The sequence below is a fragment of the Nematolebias whitei genome, chromosome 5, assembly GCF_014905685.2.
Source record: "Nematolebias whitei isolate Nwh7 chromosome 5, NemWhi1, whole genome shotgun sequence".
NCBI classification, from domain to species: domain Eukaryota; kingdom Metazoa; phylum Chordata; class Actinopteri; order Cyprinodontiformes; family Rivulidae; genus Nematolebias; species Nematolebias whitei.
In genome coordinates, this window is record NC_056502.1 from 25,485,430 (window position 1) to 25,495,202 (window position 9,773).

The following is a 9,773-nucleotide window of genomic DNA, read 5'->3' on the forward strand; positions in this document are numbered from 1 at the left end:
CCGTGCATGCGTGGGTTTTCTCCGGGTACTCCGGTTTCCTCCCACAGTCCAAAAACATGCATGTTAGGCTGATTGGTAACTCTAAATTGTCCCTAGGTGTGAGTGAGAGAGTGAATGTTTGTTTGTCTCGTTTGTCTCTATGTGTCCCTGTGATGGACTTGCGACCCGTCCAGGGTGTACCCCGCCCCTCGCACAGTGATTGCTGGACATGGGCACCAGCGACCCCCGTGACCCAAAATGGAACAAGCGGGTAAAGATAATGGATGGATGGATGGATGGATGGATGGATGGATGGATGGATAGCTGGTGGGGTCTGCAACCTTATTGACCAAATAACTATTTCTGCCCCTTCACTTATTAAATAAAAAAGAGCCCGGAGCCACGAAACCTGCTACAACTGTGATGATCAACTGGTGGTACATGGGCCACTTTGAGTTAGTTGGAGGGGCCTTTTCTGACGAGTGGGGGTGACATTTTAAAACTAAGAATCAATAATGAATTTCAACATTTATTCATATGTTTACATTTTGGGACAAAAAAAAAAAACTGATGTAAAGAAGTAAAAACTTCTAGCTGAAAATGAAATCACTGAACTCTGCAAGCCCATGTGACCTTTTATGTGAGTTGAATTCTCACTTTGAAGTAATAAAGCAAAAAATAGTAAATGGACTGCATTTATATAGCACCTTTCTATCTGATCAAGATACTCAAAGCGCTTTACACTACAATCTGTGCCTTCATTTAGCCATTCATACAGCACTCTACTATTTCTGGACAAAGACTAATCAGAGCTTTATCACATTCATACACTGATGGGACACACATCGTAGACAATGAGGGGTTCAGTGTCTTGCCCAGGGACACTTCAGCATGTGACTGCTGGCGGAATCAAACAATGATCTTGCAATGGAGGACAACTGCTCTAACCACTCAGCCACAGTCGCCCATAGAAGTGTTGTTCAAACATTTGCAGAAAATTATTTTAAAAAATAACAGCCAAAACTAATCATTTAAAAACCAGAACAATTAAATTTCTGAATAAAGAGCCACAGGTTGCAGACCCCTGGCTTAGATTAAAGACCTCTGTTGAGAGCAAATATTTTAACTCATACACACAATTTTATTGTTTCAGAAAATGTTTTTCTGTGCTCAAACAAATATGTGAAGAAGAAAACTTGTGGTTTAATAGGAATTACTTTTTTATTGTATTTGCTAAGCTAAGTAATCTAAACTATTGAAGTTTAGAACAGTCCAACAGACACGTTTCCTGAAATGTTTCATTCTTTTCTACACATTGCATCCTGTTTGGTCAAATTTAGAAATGGAGTATTTACCCTTAACAATGGATATCCACTTTGCAGGTAGGATTTGAAAAGTGTTTCAGAAACACCTCAAATCTCCAAGTATTGTCAACAGGCTACATGAACAAGATTTCTCACATTTTAACCGTGAACTGTGGAATAACATGCTACTACTCTGTTCCAAAGGTCAGAGGTCATCCTGCAGAGGGATATAATAAACTATAGCCACCATGAATCGTCCAGCTCCGGTGGAACTGTGCCACAAGAACATGAGATTCCTGATCACGCACAACCCCACAGACAGTACACTCAACTCCTTCTTGGAGGTACCCCACTTCTTATTGTGCACCCAAAGAGTTATCCACGAAAAAAAAAAAAAAAGATGTACGCTATAAATTAAAAATCGATCATCGCGTCCTCTGTTTATGTATGTAAACCTTTGGCCTGTTTTGCTCCTTTCAGGTCTTAAAACAATATGGTGTCACAACAGTGGTGCGAGTTTGTGACTGCACCTACGACAAAACACCACTTGAGAAAGATGGTATTAACGTATTGGTAAGTACACAATCATGCATCGCTTTCAATGATGCATATAAGAACTCTGTTATATAATACAAAGGTTTCAATCTAATTGTATAGGACTGGCCCTTTGATGATGGAGCTCCACCACCAAGCAAGCTGGTTGATGATTGGCTGAGTTTGCTAAAGAAGAAGTTTCAGGAGGATCCTGGAAGTTGTGTGGCCGTTCATTGCGTTTCTGGTCTTGGAAGGTACGAGTTATTTCATGGGAAAACAAAAATGAATAAAAGCATATTTCTATAGATTACTGTATAGTGTAACAATTGAAATGTAGGGATTATCTGTTTAAAAGATGCAACCAGCTAAATGATAATAACATAGTAATATAAATATTTACACAACTATCTTAAAGAACATTTTGTAAATGCACAAATCTAAGTCTGTGTAAAAATACACACAGGGCTCCTGTGCTGGTTGCTTTGGCCCTTATAGAAAGTGGGATGAGGTATGAAGATGCTATTCAACTCATAAGACAGTAAGTACCGCACTGAATGACACAATTACCAATGACAAATGACAATGACACACTTGCTACATAAAAACAAGAATGCTAGGCACCATTTTTATTAGATCATGAATATCTAATCTAAGAACATACACTTTTTTTACAGATAAAGTTGAAGAAAAAATAAATGTATCCTCATTTTAATCGTTTGTTGAAATTCTGAATTTATAAGGTCATAAGTTTGAAGGTCTGATATAAACCAAACATTTGAATCCATATATCAACATACAGTATATGATTCATCTACACTAACAATGCAAATAGTCTCTTATTTAATTATTTTTCATTTACCCTTTATTTATACAGGTAGTCTCATTGAGTCACGAGAACTCATTTTCAAGAGAGACCTGTTTTTGGGAGCAGATGGGGGTTAAAGGACTTGCTCAGGGGCCCAGAGTGGGGCAAATAAGGGTGGATGCTGATGTGGGTATTTCATCTTTTCCACCCACATTTTTGATGTTGACGGTACTGGGAGTTGAACCTGTGACTTTACAATCACAGGGCCCTCTTCTCTAACCTCTGCACCCCAACTCCCTCCAAAATAGTCTGTATTCGGGGCTTAATTTGTAAACCAATCGATGCTGGAACGCAAATAGCAGGTGGGCAGGGAGGCGGGGGGTGTTCTGGGGTCCTCCTCCAGAAAATTTTGAATAAAGTAGATGAGATTTCCTGCAATTTCGTGTATTGTAATGGGTTATTAAACATCTACATTTACCTACATTGGTAAACACTCTGCTTCTGACAAACATCCTCCCCCACCTCCCCCTTAATTGACGGTTCAGAGCCCAACTCTTCTCCACTGAATTCATTGTCCGACTCAACATGTGAAACCTCCAGGCGCCTCCATCATCTGTTCATGGCGGCTGCCTGTGAGCGGCTGCCTGCATATGACTGCCTGGTTAGTTCAGCACTCACCCCCACCACTCTTTTAGGGGTGGATATTTTTTTAAAGTTAGAAACAGAAATGCTTGAAGGGGCAGCTTGTATGTGATATTAAGAAGCTTGTAAGTGGCTGTTGTGTTTAAAATTAGTGTTTATGTAATTATTGTCAGTTTATATATACAATATAAGTTTTATTCGTTCAAGTCAAATGTGTTCATAACTTTATTATTAGTAAACCTGAGAGTTACCAAGCCAACAGTTACTGGAACACATCCTGCCAAAATAAGAGTTCCCGGATCCTGTTCCAGCAAGATCCGGCTCAAATTAAGCCCTGGTTATATCCCACTAGACCTAACAAATTTGAACATCATGAGCATATAAAAAACTAAAGCAGCAGTCTTTCAAATAATGCATATTGCCTGTCGCATCAAAGCTTAAAGTTTGTGATGAGGATGATTTTCAGCTACTACCACGTCCATCTAAAAATTTGTCGAGTTAGGCATTTTTGTGCAAGCTAATGCCGGTTAGCTGTGGTGTCTATCTTAACTCGGATTGACTCAGAAAATTATTCAGTTGTCAATGTATACTCAGTGATTACTTTCTGTGAGTTCAATTAAAATCCATGAACTTGTTCAGGAGATATTTTGCTAACGGATAAAACAAAAAGATATATACACACACAGGCAAATTCTTGATCACCCACCTTTCATGATGGTGGGCGATAATTATTCCTACCCGACTGTTAGTTGGCTAATCTTACTGCACTGAATGAGCGTCTCCGTTCCCTCTCCAATAAATCCAACACAGAAGCCTGAATCAAAAATCCCTCTGTAATAAACATAAAACAATATTAAACAAGTAGTTTATTGGTTTTAACTCACCTGTTGAAACAAACACATGAAGAGACAAGAAGGAGGAGCACTTTTCTTTATTTCCAACAAATAAAAAAGGGAGTTTTTCTAATTTTTTTTGGTTGCATCAAAGGCATTTAAACAGAATGTTAACACCATTTCCTTCAGCCAGTGTTTGTTTGTTTGTTTGTTTGTTTGTTTCAGGAACAGACGAGGAGCCATCAACAGTAAACAGCTCACCTACTTGGAGAAATACCGATCGAAGCAAAGACTTCGTTTCAAAGACTCGCACGCGTTGAAGAACAAGTGTTGCACTATGTGAAAACCCACGGACATGACGCACCTTCGAACAAATGTCTCAGGAACCCATCAGTAAAAACGTTCTTGTTGTCGCACACACACACACGCACGCACACACACACACACACACAAAAACATTGACATAAGGCTCCTTTTGCCCATCTGCCAAAGCATGTTATTAAAAATGTTAAGTCACTTTTCTTTATTTTTGAAATTATTTTTTTAATGATCTGTTTTTGTTTTTGTTTTGTTTGTTTTTTTTTTTTTGGGGGGGGGCATGCCATTTTTATTTCCTGGGTTACAGTGTACAAAAATGAAGTATTCAAGCCGAGAATGGAAATATTTGAATGAGTTGCTACATTTAACATTGCTGCTGCTTTTTTAAGGATTCGTTGCTGCTGACTGGTCTGTGGTAGAGGTGGGGACGGTGGGGTGATGTTGGATGGGGATAAAAATAGTTTAAGTATTAGCAGTTTTTTTTTTTAAAACAAAAACTAAACATTTACTCAGTTTAGCACGAGGTCTACATTAGTTCTGACACGATCAAGGTTTTCTGCTTTCTGTCACATTTTCTTAAACAGGTTTGAGTTTTTGCACTTGTTTTTTTTTTCTAAATGATGCAAATGCACATTTTGTTGTGGCAGTTCCATTCACAAAACTGCTTCTTGCTGATGCACTTTTTATGTTGAAGTAGTTAATGTACAAAAATTTGATCAGAAGTGGATCAGAAGGTAATTTTCATTGTGACCGGAATAAAACTTTCTGAAGAAAAAAAAAATGTTGAGAAGATAAAGCAAAAATAAAGTAAAGAAAAAAAAACAACAACAAAGGCTTAAAGATGTATGTGCATTTGTTTGTGTTTTTTTCGTGTGTGCAGCTGGTAGTTTTTAGATATTGCTAGAATGATTTAAATTTTACGTAATGAAAAAAATAGAAGAAAAGGGGGGAGTGGTGGAGCAGTGGTTAAAGAAGGTGAGCCTTTGATTAGAAGGTTGCTGGTTTAACTCTCTGGACCCAAAACGTTTAAATGTTTCATCTTTCACCGACCACATTAAAATGTGGGTGGGAAAGGTGAAGCACCCACACCCGCCTCTACCCTCGCTTTCCAACTCTGGGCTCCTATGGCAGTTCTCTGCTCCACATACAGGGCTGTGGTAGCTCAGTGGTCTGTGGTGACATCAGGAAGGGCATCCGGCAAAAAAAAACAATTCCAGTCTTTGTGCGAGTTAGTTTGCTGTGGTGAGTCCTGAGGAAGGGAGCAGCTGAAAGATGAAAATAATAATAATAATAATAATAAAATAGAAGGAAGGCTGTACTGTATATGTATGTAAAAAAATGTATATTTTGCATTGTTTAATTAAACTTGTGTCTATATGTCCAAACTTACATAGCTGTTTGTCATTTATTCTCTGCAATTTTCCTTACCTGTTCTGTTCCCATTTTGAGCTATTATTAAGGTACACTCCTCTAGTTTTACATAAAACATAAATTCAGTATTTTACCGCTGTAGTACTTTCTTCCGACCGCCAGAGGCGCAGTTCATCTCAACGCTTACATGCCAGCAGTAGCTACTTCCGCTAACTAGATGACTTGTGTCGCACATTCGACAGAAATCTTTGTTTTCGTAAAGTAAATAATACCTAAATCTCTATTTACTCACTGTATGTAGTTATATAGTAGTCCACACTTGTACACAAATATTTTAGTTTATTTTACATGTAGGTAAAAATGGACCGAGAACAAACAGGTAAGAGTTTTGGCTAATATTATTAACTCGTCGAATATGTGTTGATCGACACCACCTCGTGTTTATCTCATGCAAGCTAACATTTCTGGATTTAAACTACTCAAATAATAATTTGTCAATTATTTTTGTGTTCGAGGTGTAAACGTTAATGGCAAACTTCTGTGACGTCTTGCAATAATCTTAATTTTTCTTGACTGCAATAAACCAAGCATACAATAAAGCAAACTTACAAACTAGGCAGTTGTGGTTCGTTTAATTTGAACGAATTGATGGACGAGTAGTAACTGTTTTATTAATGCACTGTGCTTTGTTTGTTTCTGCATCTTCTACCTTTTCTCGTAGTCTTTCCAGCTGGCTCTGCGTTCATGTGTCAGCTGTGCAAACTCTTCTCTCACAGTCGCGCTCAGCTGTTGGGTCATTGCTCCCAGGTGCATCCTCAACATGAGTCTGCAGAAGACATTATGGTGGAGCTGCAGCCACTTACTGCAGAGCCAGTGAAACAGCTGGCAGGTATACCGTAACATTATAAGGAGTGCTGACACAGAGTTTTATCTACAAAATATACTAGGCAGCACTACATCTTAGTGGTTAGCACTGTTTCCTCACAGCAAGAAGGTCCTGTGCTTTATCCCCCAGTTTGGACTTGGGGTCTTTCTGTGTGGAATTTGCAGGTTCAAGGCTGCCTTCAGGCCCAGGGCCCCAGGCTACCCTTGAAAAACAGATCTGTGATCTCAATGGGATCTGACAGATTAAGGTTGATAAATATATGCACATCACAAGTTGTGTCACTATAATCCACAACCATAATACTTCAGGAACTACTGCAGGGATTAATTAAATTTTTAATTTAGATGAATATTCATGATGGACTAAAGTTCCATCAGGTTTATTATGTAAAGCTGTATTTAAGGTCATTAGTTATCATACAAATGTAAATAAAAACAAAGAAACAGTACATGTGCAGCTCATAAACATATTACCGGTAATATCATTTGTTTTCCTTCTTTCCTCTCTTTCTCATGTACTTGCTCTCAGAGGGTCCAGTTAAGCGAAAAAGAGGACGGCCAAAAGGCTCCACAAAGAAGATTCACATTAACTTGACAGAGGATGCTACTCATTCTGCAGAGAATGATTTTAAAAGAGAACAAAAGAGAAACGAGGAACAACGCCTAGAGTGTAGTTCAGTTCAAGGTAGTTCTGTTTATATTTTTATACATCTCATATTTCTTTCATTTTCTACTACATAGAGGTATATTTGTTTTATCAGTTTTTTTAATCCGCTTTAGTAAATTGTGTAAACTTTTAACACAGAATTTTGAGTGTTTTAAAGTTGTTGTTTTTTTTCCAAAGATGACCAAGTGTAATTGATGCATTCTGACTCGGTTTTTGTTGTGTTCTGTTGAGAAGAAAGTCGTGGTGAGAGTTCAACACTGGAATGCAGACACTGCCATCGCTCATTTGGAAACAAACGACAGATCCTCAAGCACATCTGCCTAAAAGAACAAGATAAAGTAGAGGATGATACAGAGAACGGTACGGAGAAAGGCTGGCATTCTTACGAAAATATTTACCAAATAAAAGCCCCAGTGTACCCCATGGAGGCCTACAATGAGCAGTAAACGGGATTTAACCGAAGAAATGTGCTGAAAATGATTTTTCTTTCATTATTTTTCTTTAGATGTTACCAGAAATTTGGGGATCAACTAGAAATGTACTAAATATTTTTGGTAGTTTCCATTTAAATTGTGCTTAATCATTGTGGTCATTTTCAGAGAGTGTCTGTGCTGGAAAAGTAGAAGGAGGTTCTGAAGATGTGGATTCTGAAGGAGCAATTGTGAACCACTCTAAACAAAAACCTGCAAGATTCTCAAAAGTAAAAGGCAAGCTGATTTGATTGCAGCCTCTTAAAATAACAATTAGGATAGGAAACCTTTAATTTTTTTATTAAATTGAACCTTTGTCTACATGTAGATGTGAACAGCATTAAACTCTCCCAAAGCAACAGATCTCATGTCTCAGGTGAAGAAGGTCCGACAACTGGGCAGAAAAAGTCCGTCATTGGTGTTGTTCTGAGAGAGGATGAAATACTTCCAGGTCATTCTAAAATAAATGTTAGTCTTGTTTTTTTTTTTTTTTGTTTAACATTTTTTGACAAAAGTTGATATAAAGACAAAAGTGTTACTTTTAAATTCAACAGGTATTAGTAAAATGGTACCAATTGAGGACAGTTCAGAAACAGAGACTGCTGCTGTTCAAGCTCAACATCAGGTAAGCAAAGGATCATTTCAATTCAGTACAGTTTAATTGTTTAGTAGTACCTCAGTGCAACACATCTCAAAGCACTATACGAAATAATAAAGAAAAATCAATTTAGATCTAGATTAAAACTAAATAGTCGGTTCATTTCTTTTAATATAATACATTCATCTAATACACAATATGTAAAGCTGATCAGTAAATGTTATCTATCAAAAGATGCTTGAAAATTGCGTCAAATCTTCACTTAGTCACAGTCTTCCATCCTGAGCAGCACACTGGCAACAGTGGAAAGGAATGACTCTATATGAACAGGAAGAAACCTCAAGCAGAATCAGCCTCAAGCTTAGTTGGGGTTTGAAAGAGCAAGAAAGACATAAAACACACATAGGAGGACTGGTCCAGGTGTAGTATCTATGGCAGGGGTCTGCAACCTGTGGCTCTGGAGCCACATGCAACTCTTTGGTCCCTCTGCAGCGGCCCTTTCAAGCTTTGACCAAAGCTGACATAAACCTGAATTTCATTGGTTGTATAAACAGCAAAAAATGATTAGTTCAAACAGTTTTCCTGTCATTTCATTGACAAGAAGTACTTTAACATGATGCTTTATGTTGTTATATGAAGAACTGTCTGCATAGTTTATAGATTTTTTTAAAATTAAAAGTAAAAAAAAATTTTTTTTTAATTTTTTTTTTTTTATCCCTTTACAAGAATTTGGTCTTTTTCTTTAATAAATGTTAAAAATCATTACATGTTTCTTGATTTATAATGCCACCCTTACTGGCCACAAAGCCCCCTCCATCAAATCTGGCTCACGGGCCACCAGTTGATAACCTCATGTAGGGAGGCCCAGACTTCCCTCTCCCCAGCCACTTGGTCCAGCTCCTCCGGGGGAATCGCGAGGCGTTCCCAGGCCAGCCGAGAAACATAGTCCCTCCAGCGTGTCCTGGGTCTTCCTCTGGGTCTCCTCCTGGTGGGACATGCCCAGAACACCTCACCAGGGAGGTGTCCAGGAGGCATCCAAACCTGATGCCCGAGCCACCTGAACTGGACGTGGAGAAGCAGCGGCTCTACTCTGAGTCCCTCCCGGATGATGGAGCTTCTCACCCTGTCTCTAAGGGAGAGCCCAGACACACTGCGGAGAAAACTCATTTTGGCCGCTTGTATCCGAGATCTCATTCTTTCGGTCACAACCCAAAGCTCATGACCATAGATGAGGTTAGAGAAGGTGAGCCTGTGATCAGAAGGTCACTGGTTCAACTCCCCGGACAGACAACATCAAAATGTGGGTGGGAAAGGTGAAGCTGTGAAAAAATTTATAAACTAACATGTATTGTTTAAATATTATTTAA

At 38.5% G+C, this 9,773-nt stretch overlaps 2 protein-coding genes across 4 annotated transcripts in view; both read left to right on the plus strand.

Moving 5' to 3' along the window:
* LOC119410157 (protein tyrosine phosphatase type IVA 3) overlaps window positions 1-4,601 on the plus strand; it is a 10,057-nt gene extending 5,456 nt beyond the window's left edge. For 2 of the 3 annotated variants that reach the window (XM_037677067.1, XM_037677064.1), the window contains exons 3-7: window positions 1,488-1,627; window positions 1,764-1,856; window positions 1,941-2,071; window positions 2,281-2,355; window positions 4,323-4,600. In XM_037677067.1, coding sequence (XP_037532995.1) covers window positions 1,532-1,627; window positions 1,764-1,856; window positions 1,941-2,071; window positions 2,281-2,355; window positions 4,323-4,440 — 513 coding nt within the window. In that variant the 5' untranslated portion in view covers window positions 1,488-1,531 and the 3' untranslated portion in view covers window positions 4,441-4,600. Of the gene's footprint in view, window positions 1-1,487; window positions 1,628-1,763; window positions 1,857-1,940; window positions 2,072-2,280; window positions 2,356-4,322 lie in introns of all 3 variants that reach the window. The other variant, XM_037677068.1, reaches the window with a different exon arrangement.
* Window positions 4,602-6,000: 1,399 nt separating this feature from the next.
* The window catches only part of LOC119410158 (zinc finger protein ZFAT), a 14,832-nt gene continuing 11,059 nt past the window's right edge, over window positions 6,001-9,773 (plus strand). Inside the window, exons 1-7 of the mRNA XM_037677069.1 lie at window positions 6,001-6,165; window positions 6,508-6,675; window positions 7,201-7,356; window positions 7,573-7,698; window positions 7,938-8,045; window positions 8,137-8,259; window positions 8,363-8,433. Of these exons, the coding sequence (XP_037532997.1) occupies window positions 6,147-6,165; window positions 6,508-6,675; window positions 7,201-7,356; window positions 7,573-7,698; window positions 7,938-8,045; window positions 8,137-8,259; window positions 8,363-8,433 (771 nt within the window). The 5' untranslated portion in view covers window positions 6,001-6,146. The remainder of the gene's footprint in view (window positions 6,166-6,507; window positions 6,676-7,200; window positions 7,357-7,572; window positions 7,699-7,937; window positions 8,046-8,136; window positions 8,260-8,362; window positions 8,434-9,773) is intronic.